General features: G+C 38.1%; 1 protein-coding gene across 2 annotated transcripts in view; it reads left to right on the forward strand.

The window, feature by feature from the left end:
* Nucleotides 1-14,112, forward strand: part of cwc22 (CWC22 spliceosome associated protein homolog) — a 108,602-nt gene that overhangs the window by 27,998 nt on the left and 66,492 nt on the right. For both annotated transcript variants that reach the window (XM_072579094.1, XM_072579095.1), the window contains exons 2-4: nt 1,461-3,976; nt 10,072-10,259; nt 12,668-12,735. In XM_072579094.1, the coding sequence (XP_072435195.1) occupies nt 1,461-3,976; nt 10,072-10,259; nt 12,668-12,735 (2,772 nt within the window). The remainder of the gene's footprint in view (nt 1-1,460; nt 3,977-10,071; nt 10,260-12,667; nt 12,736-14,112) is intronic.

The raw sequence follows: 14,112 nt of genomic DNA on the forward strand, positions 1-14,112 counted from the left end.
GTTATGTAGTGCTGTGATAATTCTCAATATATTGAAGACTGCAGTGCTTTCCTGCAAACAAATTACTTGTCCAGTTAGTTCCTTGATTTTCTTGAAGGCAGATGCACAATGCAAAGTGCTGCAATCAGGAATAGACAAAACTTTAACTTAATCTGCTTTGGTATTGTCCGACTAAACTGATTTTTGTCAGGGCAGGGCATGAGAATCTGTTGTACATTTTCAGTGGTGCCATGGGGTATTTTGTATCCATCTGAATATGTGGACGGTACCTCAGTTTATCCTTTTATCAGCAGCATGATGTCTGTGACAATGCAGTATTCCTGCAGTACTGCACTGACTTTGCCAGTCTAGATTACATGCTGAAGTTTTGATGGGGTTTGCCCACATAAGAGCTCAGACTTGAAGAAGGCAAGAATGCTGCCATTGAGCAAAGTTGCACAATCTTGTTTATCAAAATCATTGTTTTATTGCTGATATGAGAAACAATTCTCTAGAAAAAGTATTCTGACACAAATTTTTGCTTTAACTATTTTTCATGGTTCATATGTGCTGTCATTGTGTAATAGCAGTTCAGACCAGCGTCATACGTCCAAATACAAGCCAAGCTTCGCATTTTATGGTTCAAAATGAAGCTCATAATCACTCTAGTGTAGGGTTATGGGTATTAAATGGTATGTTATGATCCCACAAGTTATTTCAGCCCACTAGAGTATGCTATGTTATGTTGAGTGGTTCATTTATAGGACAATGCCTGAATTTGAGGCTGGAATCTGTCCAACTGTGTGTAGCATGCAAACAAATATATTTTTCTTGTAAAGACTTTTTATACACAGAGTAAAAGACATTACATACTTTGAATTTGCTTTTGCTGTTCTTATCGACCGAGTCACAATGTGTTTCTACTGTTCAGTTCAAATTTGGAGGGCACTGGATTAGATCAGTGTATGATTGTAAGTTGAGTTATAATGATGTTCTCACTGATGTAATGAATTCTGTTTGCTTTCTTTGAAAATTGTATATAAAATAAATTTGGGTGGGGCACCTATTCATTTGTCAGTCTGTACCTCAACACACACTTATCTTCAATTTTGGTTAAAATTATGAATATCCAAGTAATCTCAAAGACAAAAGCTATAAAGATAGATCAGGATGAAAACCTGTTTTTGTGTAGTAAAGTGCTGAATTTCACAAATGTTTCGCAGTACAGTGAATTTACAAATTAAATATTTGCATTGAAATAGTTCAGTACTGAGGCTACGAGTATGACACTTCATTCAGTAATTCAAGCTTTATTATCCATTTGATCATAATTCAGTTAACCAGAATATAATGCTATTGTACTGCATCTAAAACAAAAAGTTGATTGGAAGAAAAATGTTCACTGGTTTTGTCAGGATTTGTGTTCTGCATGCGATGTTGTTAGGATTTTATGCAACGCTCTCTCTCTTTTCTTTCTCCAGGGACAGCAGCAGTGACAGTGATTCCAGTTCATCCAGTAGCAGCAGTGGTAGCAGCAACAGCTCTTCCAGCAGCAGTTCAAGCAGTTCAAGTGGAAGCAGCAGTAGTAGTAGTAGTAGTAGCAGCAGTAGTGATAGCAGTAGCAGGAGTTCTTCTTCAAGCCCTCAGGACAAAAGAGGTAGATCACCAAGGAATTCCAGCCGAAGGAAAGAGGAAAGGCACTTGGAGAGAAGGGACAGAATTCTTTCTCATGGGGACCATCGAGCGAGAGTATCAGACCGTGAAAGAAGGGATGAAAAGCCAACCATCCGAGAAGAGAGGAGTTCAAATCTCAAACAGTCGGGTTGGTCAAAGGAAAGACGACCAGAAATTGACAAAAGACGACGTTCTCCTGAAAGTTCTTGGAAAGAACCTTCAAGAAGCCATAGTCCCCAGGAGGTAAGACGAAGATACAGTCCAGATTCAAGAAGCAAACTTGGGGATGATAGGAATAGAAGGCCCAGAAGAAAATCTAGTAGTCCTTCTCCCAGACATCAAAGAAGGGAATACAGGTCCAGCTCCAGAAGTCCTTATCGGTCATCAAGGAAGGAGAGTGCAACTTCAAAATTTACTAGATCAGAAAAATCTGATAGCTACAGAAGAAGTCCAGAGAGTCGGGACAAAAGAATATTGAAGGACACTCGTACAACAAGTAACAAGAGTTCTTCACAACTGGAAGAAAGTACCCGTCGAGGCCAAACGAGAAACTATAGCCCTCAGAGGTCAAGACGGTTCCATTCTAGTATTGAATCAAAACAGAAGTGTAGAGATGGCAGAAGTCGCAAATCGGATAGTTCATCCCGTAGCCCTCCCGAAGAGGATTTTAAAAGTTCAAAGAGTCCTGATTCACATTCTTCAAATGTCAGACTTGACTCCCAGAAATATAGTAAATTAGTTGAATCTGACTCGGGGAGAAGGAAAGAAGAATGTATTGTTACACAAGGAAGTGGGAATACTTCTCAAAGTCCAGACAGCCATGAACCAAGCACTCGATCATCAAGTTGTAAAAAACAACAAACTCCAGTGCACTCTGTTACAGCAGGTTCCAGAAGTAATAGCCCTGGAAGTACAAAGCAAAAATCTCCGAGTCCCTCTTCAAGAAGTCGAGCTAATGAACGTGAATGTACTCCTCTTGCGCAACAACAAAAAATGGATGGGTCACCTTGTTCAAATGTGAGAGAATTGCAAAAGTCAGAGTCTGAAAGTCCCAGGTCATCTCATAATGAAATTTCTGATTTTAAAAACAACAGAACAGTTGAGCCAGATAGTCTAGAAGAAAGTAATACCCTTACAGTGCAGAAAGAAGACCACCCAAAACCAAATTCTGACCCAGAGAAAGAAAATTGGCCTGAAAGTGTTCATTCCACAAGGGAGAGTATTCTTCCCTGCTCTGCCACAAGTTCTGGGAAAGATTTGTGTGTAGATAACAGTAATGAGGAATCAAAACATCATGATCCTAATTTGGAGAATAGTAAAAAAGATAGGAGTAGAAACTCTTCTAAAAGCTCAAAACGAAGATCATCCAGTTCATCGTCGTCATCATCGTCATCCTCTTCATCATCTTCCACAAGCTCCTCTTCATCATCATCATCATCCACATCATCATCATCAACATCTAGTGAAGAGGATAATAATGATAAAGGGTCTGATTTAGAACAACATGTATCACTGCACCAGCATGAAAAAGGAGATATTTCTGAGAGTATACCTCTGCACACAAATGCAAAGCATGAGAGAGGAAGCCCAGATGGGAAAGAAGAGCAGCGATTTCAAGATTTAGAGTCCTCAAATGAAAAAAGGGTGCTTTGTCTTCCAGATAGTACTGGCAAGATGCCATCTCGAAGTCATAGCCCTTCAGAAGAGCAATCCCAGTGTCCAAATTCATGTGATACAATATATGGAAATTTGGAATCTGCTAAAGAAATGCATAGTGCTGATGAAGTTTCTTCAAGTGAAAAGAAACCTGATGGTAAAGCTGATTCAGGCACCCCACAATCTTCTCCAGCTAGAGTTACACCCAGTTCTCAAAAAAATAAAAAGTCTCTGTCAGATACAGAAAGAACAGATGAAAGGAGCTGTCAGAAAGTCAGTCCTGAAAATAAGGAACCAGACAGCACTTTGTCATCTGATTCAACAGATGACAAGAGCCTGCAAGTCATAGAGAGCTCTGAGGTAGGAAATTCAAATATCCAGAGTCCACACGTATCCAGTCAAAGACAGCAGAGTCCAATTTTGGATAGTGGAGATGGAAAGGAACAAACTAATCTTCAGAGAAAGAGGCAAAGATCATCTTCCTCTGAAGGAATGATTGGTTCTGGCTCTGGATCTGAGAGTCCAGTGGAACCTCCTCACAAAATGACATTTAAATGTAACAGTCCTGTTCCTGGTTTGACGGAGGCAGCAGAATCTTCTCGCACAGCTTCACCACAAGAGCAGGAACCTGAGGAAAAAGAAAGAAAAAGAGCAAGGAACTTGTCAGGTATAGTGACTTACTCATTTAATGACTAATTGAACATGTGAAGCTTAGTGGGCGAAGTAATAATTGATCTTTGGGAACAATGGGGCTGAATTTGGGTTTGTATTTGAAATTACAGATATGAGAGAGAATCCGTATTTGTTTTAATTTAAACTGTCAAAAGATGAGAGCAGCAGAGGGAATTAACTATCAGTATGTATCAAATAGACATGTTTATGTTAAACACTATTAAACCTATTTGATTTTGTTTTCATTGTTAGAGTTATTTTGTACTAAGACTGAAGCTCTGGAACTGTTATTATGAAGTGTAGGGTAGTTAATGTAACATCTCTATTGGAAAAAAAGAGGCAGGGATAAAAGCTTAAATTATAGACTAGTTGGCCTGATATCAATGGTAGGAAAATGCTATTATAAAAGTCCATTATAAAAGATTTAGTAGCTGAGCACTTGGAAAACAGTGGCAGGATTGGACAGAGCCAACGTGGATTTACCAAAGGGAACTCATGCTTGACGAATCTGCTGGAGTTCTTTGAATTTGTAACTCTGAGAGTTGATGAGGGGAGCCCATGGATATGGTTTATTTGGAATTTCACCAAACTTTTGACAATGCCTCACATCTGAGATCAGTTTGCAACATTATTGTGCATGGGATTGGGGGTGGTGCATTGAAATGGATAGAAAACTGGAAGGCAGACAACAATCAAAGAATAAGAATAAATGGGTTTCTTTGTGAATGGCAGGCAGTGACTATTGGGGTACCGTAAAGAACAATGCTGGGACCTTATATATATTAATGATTTAGATGATGAAATTAAATGTAATATCTCAAAATTTGCAGATGAAACAAAGCTGGGCAGGAGGGTGAGTTCTGAGGTCGGAGGGGTGGTGCAGAGATGTTGTAGTTTGATTTGGGCAAACTAAATGAATGGGCAAATACATTGTGTAATGTGGATAAATGAGATGTTATTTACTTTAGGAGCAAAAAGATTAGCATTATACATTATAGAAACACTATATATTACATTGACGTTCTGTGAAACAAATCATTATATATATTTTTGGCTTAGTTAGTGCCATTCAGGTTTTCATATTGTGACTGGAAATAGTTGTTCATGTTCGAAGTGTTAACTTTCAAACAGCTAAGGCTTTTCAAGTAAGAAGTGCAAAAGCGTATCAATTCTACCTTGTACTGTAAGATGATTCCAGAGCAAAGACTCAAGCCTTCTATTTTGCTAGATCAACTTTCTTCAGAGTTGGACCTAGTATATATGTGTGCTGTTAATGTACACTTAGTAAACTGTCCCAGAAGTTGAGTTCCTTTATGAAGTAAGGTTGATTACTACTCTCATAGAGCCAACTTCGTGATGTTTTAGCTTCTGTTAAATTTTGTATAAAAACTGAGGCCAAAATTTTACGTTTGGAATTTATCAAGGTACAGATTTAACTTGAGGTAATTATGACCCTCTAAATCACATTCTGGATTAGTAGTGCTGGAAGAGCACAGCAGTTCAGGCAGCAACAAAGTAGCTTCGAAATCGACGTTTCAGGCAAAAGCCCTTCAACATCGATTTTGAAGCTACTTGGATGCTGCCTGAACTGCTGTGCTCTTCCAGCACCACTAATCCAGAATCTGGTTTCCAACATCTGCAGTCATTGTTTTTACCTCTAAATCACAGCCTCATAATCATTGCTTACCAGAACTGGAATCTCAATTCAAGACGTATAAAAATTTTTTGATCAGATAACTACTTGTGATAATCTCTATCGAAACCAGTACTTTAAAATTCCATTTTCCCGTTGATAACTCAGACCCTGACATGACAAGGTTTCATTAAACAGGCAGACTCTGAAGATTTATGGATAAACACTGTTTTTGTATGCAACTTGCTCCTTAAATGAAAGTATTTTCCTGTTTCACTTTTAATGCAAGCCAAAAGCCCACTTGTCACTTTAGTGTAGTATACCTGTATTTTATACTGACCTGCAAGTCATCATTTGATTTTTTTGGACCGAGTCAGCGATTCCTTATTTCTAAGGGTTTACTTTGATTTGTTTGGCAACATGGTAGCTTCCTCCAGCCAAGTTTCAAATCCTAGCAAATTTGTTCTTTCCAGGGGTGAGCTCCTGTTTGTGTTGCTGTTACATGAATCTTTCAACCTTAATCTGCTGTCTCTCCCAAAATCTGGCAGATTACCTAAAAGTTTTATTGCACAGCCCCGAGAAAGATATGTTTTCTGGTTTATATTCAATCTTTCCTCTCTCAAAGCCTATCACTGAGGCCTTGTAACAAGGAGACATGTTGATTAATGATTATTTTGACTTCTATCTCTGTTGATGTGCGTATCTTTTCAGTGGATAGTTTAAGGAATAACCTTACAATCCAACATGCTCAGTGCCTTCCTGGGACTTTGGAGGTGTGTCTAATTGCTGCAAACCCACATGCTGCTGTCATTACCTTCAACCTTGAGTCGCTTAGATTCTCATACCAGCAAAAGAAACTCTGCCTCCATTCAAACCTTAACAGTTATTTCATCCAAATTTGTTAACGGATGATGTTAAATCAAGTCTTATGACCCATTTTACCCTGTCATTTTAACCCAACTGAAAACAGTCCCAAAACATTTCAGTGTTATAAAACCTCAAATTTGTAACACACCTCTGGACACTTGGTATGTTGTCATTCCACAAATGAAGTTTGTTTCTTGATAAGCAGCCAAATGAAAAAGGGCTCATCCATCTCATTGAATCTTTCATCCTCAGGGAGAAGCATTAAATATTAACAGAGACATGTGTCTGGCCTTTGCTACTCCTAATGGATTCCAGAAAAAACTCCAATAAAGATCAGGCTGTTTGGCCTAGCTGGTGCTTTTGATGTCAACATATACTTCAATTCCTTTCTCCTTCATCTGCTTATGTAACTTGTCCTTCACATGCATTGATATAATTCACCATTGTAGGTTTTTTCCACGTCATAATCAATCTATCGGTAAATAATTTTTCTGAAATGGCCTGTTGGATTTAATAATGACTTTCTTACACTTGATGCTCCTGATTTTTCCATGTCTGCCGTTTCAAACCCCTCGCTCTTTTTCTCAGCCTCCTCTTAAGTCACACTGAGTTTCTCATTTCCAGAGAGAAACTCCCAACATATTTGGCCTTTCCCAGCAGAGTATACTCCTCTTTATCTGGCACATATAGGGAATAGAGGTGGTGCCAGTTGAGTAAGTTCTCTGAGAGATTTGAACAAAAGACAGGAAGAGGCAAACAAATGATCAGTTCCCAGAGCAAAGAACTGGTTGGTTGCATGAGAATTCTTAGAGTCATAGATTCCTACAGCATGGAGACAGGCCTTTTGCCCCAAATTCTTGCTGCGTTCTGAATAGAAATTTACTGGATTTGTAATCCCTTAATTCTGTTATTATGCTTGAAAGTCTTTTTGCGTCTTTTTCTTCCCTGAATAGGGGTAGACACAGAGCGCTACATGCGGTCCAAGCTGAATTCTATGATATCAACTTTGTTGCAGCATGTCTTGTACACTTCTATCTTGAAAGAATATTTTTATTTAAGTATTTAACCAAAGTTGAATTCAAAAAATGAACTTTTTTTTCTTGTTGGCATGTTGATCATGAATGAAATACTCATGACAAGCTCTTCAGTTGTGCCAGCATTTATCTCAATTTATGCTGCATCAAACAAGGAAATTAAAATGATTTGATTATTGAAACCTCTGGTTTTTGCTGTGCGGTTGATTAACAAGGGGATGTCTGGAGACAGCATCACGTGAGTCAATCTATTCAAAATTAACATTGTTGGCAGCTGAATGTTTTGGTATTTCAAAAATAAAGGCTCAGATTTTTGCCGACAGCAAAACTGTTGGAACTCTGCCATTGAGTGAGCATCTGAACAATCATACAGTAGAAGTTCTGCTCATTGGTTCTTGACTTAGCCAAAAATACCGTTCAATTGCTATCAATGAACATAAGTTAAATTGATCAAAACATTCCTTCCTAGCTCTGAACCAGAAGTCCTGGGTTCAAGTCCCACCTGTTCAAGAACTGCACCTCTGAACACCTCAATTAAGAAATACTTGACCAGAACCACCGTCCCTCCTGCCTGAGCCTAGAGTCTTGGATTCAGACCATAAGACATACGAGCAGGAGTTAGGCCATTTGCCCATTGGGTCTATTGTGCCACTCAACAATGACTGATAGGTATTTCAACCCCATTTTCCCCCTTTTTCCCTGTAACCTTCATAAGACCATATCAAGTCCCACTGCTTCAGTGGTGTGTATTAATATCCCTGAAAAGGTTGCTTCAAACATATCTTGACCAAAACCTCCATGCTAATGCTCTTAGGCTCAGTTTAAAAACCATGTTGAAGAAGATGAGTTTTTCACTGTGTCCAAACTTCATAATTGCCAGGAAACTATTACACTGCCTGAAGAGCCAACTTTATATTTGTGGAATGTCAAATTTCTCCATACACTCAATTTTTTTTAAAGGAATACAGGCAGTTCCCAGACTGTGAACGGCTTCTGTTAACAATTCAATTTATATGCAAGTTGGAACACGATGCAAGACGATACAAAGTTGCTATTTCTAAGTACAGAAAATGTTTGTATGTCAGATCTTTAAAATTATATCCCTATATCAGACAGCATTGAAAGTTCAGCGTTCATAACCGAACGTTCGTAACTTAGTGACTCTCTGCAGTTTTTATGAAGTTATCTTCATTTTAGTTTTCAGTTCACTGCAGTTACTATTTTCATTATCCGAGAAAAGGATATTAATGCGCTGCTAAGTTCCTGCTTAGCTATATGTGAATACCTGATGTGCTTAACAGCTTGCTGACAGCACTATTGTTGCATACCAAGTCATCTCTTTGAATTAGCATGTGATTTAACCTACAATTGGGATCAGGGAAAACCACTCCCTAGATCTTCAAGGTCCAACAACAACCTTCCTTGCTTCACTGCTGACTGAAAATTCCAGGACATAATCTCCAAGTAATTTGGAATTGATAATTTATCTGAGATTTGACACGTACTAAATTCATTTATTCAGTGATTTTGGCATTTACACTTCTGAAATTTGAACTGCATAGTGGATATTTTATGATAACTCATGATAAAATAGTAGTCAAGTATCCTAAAACACCATCTCCACCATTTCCCAATTCACACAAGTTTTAAAATAACTCTGTGGCAGTTGAATACTATAGAAATGTAACTTGAAATGTAATAGATTTGTAACAATTTTTGAACATTATATTCCTAATCTTGACAAATTCACTTAGAAAAGGTTAAGTGGAGGCAGATATTCCTTCCTTGAAGGCTCAATGTCCTGTTCCCTCTTGATTTCAAGTTAGTTTAGTTATTGAATGAATATATGAATAATGTATCAGTAAACCAGCCAAGTTTAGAAGCTCATGGTATTTAAATGCTTCATCAGTTGAATTTGAGAGTTGAAAACTGGCGAATTCAGATAGAAAAATGGATGAACAGTTCTACAAGACGGCTTCAAAGACAAGAAGCCATATTTCAAATTCTTAGTTCAAAAAAAGTTTCAATATTTTTCAGTGTTGAAATCCAATATAGTTGATTTGTCTTCTCATATTTTGTTTATACCCCAGCATAATATCAAATGACCCTGTGCAATCATGGGTTATATTTCATCATTTGTGTTCTTGGCAAACTGTGTATTCCTTCATTTGTAAATACCCCTTTTTGTGTGAAATATCATATTTCTAACACCAGTGTGATGGTCAGAACAAAACTTTTGGTAAAAGAGGTTTCTTTCTTTCAAAACAAAATATAATTGGTTGAAGCATTTTTGTCATCCACTGCCTCGCTCCTTGTAAAGTAACAGCATACAATACTAACGGAACAAAATATCAGTTTCTTCATGTAATTTGAACATAATTTGGTGCAAATGTGATTAAATTCTGCAGGTTCTATGGCTAATTATGGGAACATGAACTAATTACTTTGAACCATTTATTATTTCATACTTGGATTTTGTGAACTTTTTTTGCTTCTAATTCAGATTAATTAAAAGTGTGGTGTAAAAAATGTAACTGTTTTTGGAATTTTGGTCAGGCACAGAAATGGCTGAGAGCACACTTGACGATGGAGAGACCAATGTTACCAGAGAAGACATGAGTGATTTGAAGACATCTATTAATACAGAGGATGGGGTGATTTCAGGTAGCTCAGATAGCGAAGAGAGTGCGGCTAGCAGTGGTACAGCTGTCCAAAAAATGAAAAGCAGTGTAATACAGATACAGGTAAGATTGATCAATCAATCTGAATACTTTGTGAGGCTACTAGGCCCTGAAAACAGTTGACTTTCTCAATTTTCTTAACTCCTATTACTAAACTGACTAATTTAAATTAAAAGTTCACAACTTGTGCATCTCCAAGGTCATATTAATTACAATGATGATCGAACTTCTGGGTGACCTGGTCACCCGTCTTCAGTAAAATAGTGTGGTGCAATGATACCATCCCTACCTTGGGGCGTGGGCACCAGTGTTCCAGTCCCATCTGTTCCAGAGGTGTGCAATAACATTGATGAGCAGATCGATAAGAAGCTATTCACAGAAAAATTATTAACAGTTCAGGTGTTGTCCTGAATAATTAATTATTCAGGTGTTGTCCAAATCTGTGCCATATTTTTTGTGGCGTTTTATGTTGCATCTGTCCGATATGTTTTCTGGTCCTGTGACAGTATTAAGAAGGGCTTATCAAAGCCACAAATTTACATCCTTGTAAGCTATGCTCCCTGACCCTTCTCCAGGGACCCTTTTCAACGCATTGTCGACCCTATGATTCTCCTTCATTGCCTCTCCAGTCAGCCAGCTAGGTGGAATTGCTCTCATATGATTCCATTATTATCTATCAAATTGTTGCCTGAATAATGACTTAGCTGTGCACTCCCCCATTCTGAACTTTGTTATTCCCCAAGGATGAATCATTGATGGTCTCCTATTTCTTTCCTTGGATGGTGTCACCCAAAGGCTTGGGGTAAGTTTAGGAGGTAAAAACAATGACTGCAGATGCTGGAAACCAGATTCTGGATTAGTGGTGCTGGAAGGGCACAGCAGTTCAGGCAGCATCCAAGTAACTTCGAAATCGACCTTTCGGGCAAAAGCCCTTCATCATTCCTGATGAAGGGCTTTTGCCCGAAACGTCGATTTCGAAGCTACTTGGATGCTGCCTGAACTGCTGTGCTCTTCCAGCACCACTAATCCAGAATTGGGGTAAGTTTAGACAAGTCTGCTAATGAAACCCAGCTCTATCTCACCGTCACCTCTCTTTACACTTCTCTTGTTGCCAAATTATCAGACTGGTTTTAACATGTCCAGTTGCAGATGATCAAATGTATCTTCCAGTTAAATATTGGGAAGGCTGAAGTCTTTGATTTCGATCCAGATTTCAAATTCTGTTCCCTTGTTATCTATTCATCTCTCCCCTTGTATCACTCTGATTTTAATCCAGGCTGTTTGTAATGGAAGTATCCCATTTGAACCTGCGAATATCACTTCTTTCCACTTCCATAATAGTACCCAACGTTGCACTTGTTTCAGCTGATTTGCTGTTGAAACCCTTATTGAAAATTCATGAATGCAAGCATCACAGGCAATGCCGGAATTTTTTGTTTTTAGCTAGTTATTTGGGAAGAGAGTTGGGACCATTGCCATTAAATCTTGCAGTCCATCTGGAGTAGGAAAACTCTCACATTGCTGCTCTGAATGGATTCCAGGTTTTTGAACAAAATCAGGCTTCTGTGTTGCTTGGAGAGAAACATGTCGATTATGTTTTAAAGTGATCAATGTCATGTATGGTACTATGCTCCTACAAAGCACCTTGTAACATTTGTATGTTCAAGATGCAGTAAAATGTATGTTTTTGCTGTATGCCAGCCCCAGTGCCACTGCTCGCCAAATCTGATGAGCATTCTGAAAGTGATGAAAAGTTTTTGCTGACTGATATGGGAAAACTAGATGGCTACACTTGAAGCTTCTACACAGCAATGTCGTGGAAGTTCGATGTCAAAGCAGTGGAATAATTGCAGTTGGGTGCAAATAGAATAGAAGCTTGAGGTCTTGAACATGTACCTGAACCAAAGAGGCAGGTACATAAGATCTTGATCTGAGGCAACACCCAAAGGATGACACCTCCCACATCAACACACCTGTGGTACTATGCTGGAATGTCGATTTGTAATTAAGACTGAGCAATAATGTAACCTGATTTCATATTTACAGTAATCTTGACAGTGCTGAGTTCTTAATTTTCAGCTGTAGTGTTGCAAAGAGCAGAAAGCTGGAATAAAGTGTGAGGCTTAAGGTCTTGCTATCGTGTACAGCAAATGGTTTTAACAACAAAGCCTTTTTCTGTGGCCCAGTACCACTAAAACATGGATATAATATTCTGTTTTCCCACACCCCAATCATAATAGATGTGTCAGTGAAGAATTACAAATTGCTACTTCTCCATCTGACTTTCATCCCTGCTGTCACTTGTCTGAACATGCACACAAGCATACACATTTGTTTTTGGAAAAACAAGAAAATTAAGTTAGTTGTGTGAGAAACAGGAAATTGGTACTTCTTGAAATAAATTTTGAGAAAAGATAGTTGAAATTTCTGTCTTTGTTAGATTTGGTATTTCAGGCAATTTTTTTTTTCAGCTCAACTCTAACCAGGAGAGGCAAGAAAACCACAGTCCAAGGCAAAGGAGCTCTTCCCCTGAGTACAGGTAAAATTAGATTTTGTATATTATCAAGAATTACCCTTGTGAAGTTACAATTTATTAACTGCAAATTTTCACATTTCCATTCACAATCCATCGATAATTATTCATTTCCCAACAAGTTAATGCCAGTGTTGTGTTTCGTGAGAATTTTGTTTTTGACCATTCATTTATTTTTGCTATTGCATGTTTCCCATTTATGTCCAGGGAGGGGAGGGGGGGATCCTAAACCATTGAATCAGCTTGATAGCTTGATGCTAATGCCATGATAATTTGTTTTATAGATCAGGTTGAATAGCCACTCCCTGCCTTAAATTAATGCTATTAATTCTGCTGAGTTTTCAATGTCCAATGCATAATGCATCATGATAAGTGAGGCTTAACTGAATATTGAAGGTTCACACAAGTATGTAATGTATCAGTTCCTGGTGCATTGCATCTTTCCAGTTCTGAGTCATATTAAAAATATGTTATGTGGCAACATTCAACTCATGGCTGATAGCACATTGTGATCAAAAGTGTATAATTATATATTTTGGGATTTAGATTTTGAAATAGTGGTAGATGTCTGTTCTGTGCCAGTGTTTCTCATTTCTTTTTAGATATGATTAGAAAGTAATTTGGGCAGTTACCTAAGTACATGATTTTTAAGGCATGTGATATCAGTTAACTGCTTAGAGGACACCTACCTTGTTAATGGGTAAAATATTTAGACTGCTGGGTGAGTTCCAGGGTAAGCATATTTAACGCTATTAATTCAGTTTTAACTCTCACAGAAGGCTTCAGTTCAGAAGAGATGAATTCATTTCAGAAGGCTTCTTTCTTGCAGCTGGAGATTATTTCAGTTTGGAGGAACCAGACACCCTAGTTCTCATGTTTTATTTTGGGGTTTCCAAGCCATGTGAGCTTGGACAGAAGACTTCAAATTGTTCGAATTGAGAGAGCCTCAGCTGCCAGACATTTGAAAGGTTTACGTCACGAGATTCTGAAGTGGCAGTCCAGGGAAAGAAACTGGAAAGCATCAGTTAACAATGATTTTAAAAAATGTTAAAAGAATTTGATGTGATTTTTTCAATATCTGTAAACAGGATTGTATCTGGCTCTGGATTTAAACTGTGTTTTCACAATTTGTGTTAAGGTCTTTCAAAGTATAAGGTACATATTTATGCATTCTCCTTTACACAAAAGTTAAACAACTTTGACACTCTTGCATAAAAATGTTTGTGAGGAATGGCGCACTAACAAATGCAGAAATTAACTATACGATCAGTCAAGCCACGTTTAAGTCTGGGATCAAATTTGTATGTTACTACTGTCAGCTGGGATCATAATTTCATCTCAAAGTTTCGTTGCCAAAACTTCTGGATAATTAGTCTACTGGCA

The sequence above is a fragment of the Chiloscyllium punctatum genome, chromosome 10 (genome assembly GCF_047496795.1).
Source record: "Chiloscyllium punctatum isolate Juve2018m chromosome 10, sChiPun1.3, whole genome shotgun sequence".
NCBI lineage: Eukaryota > Metazoa > Chordata > Chondrichthyes > Orectolobiformes > Hemiscylliidae > Chiloscyllium > Chiloscyllium punctatum.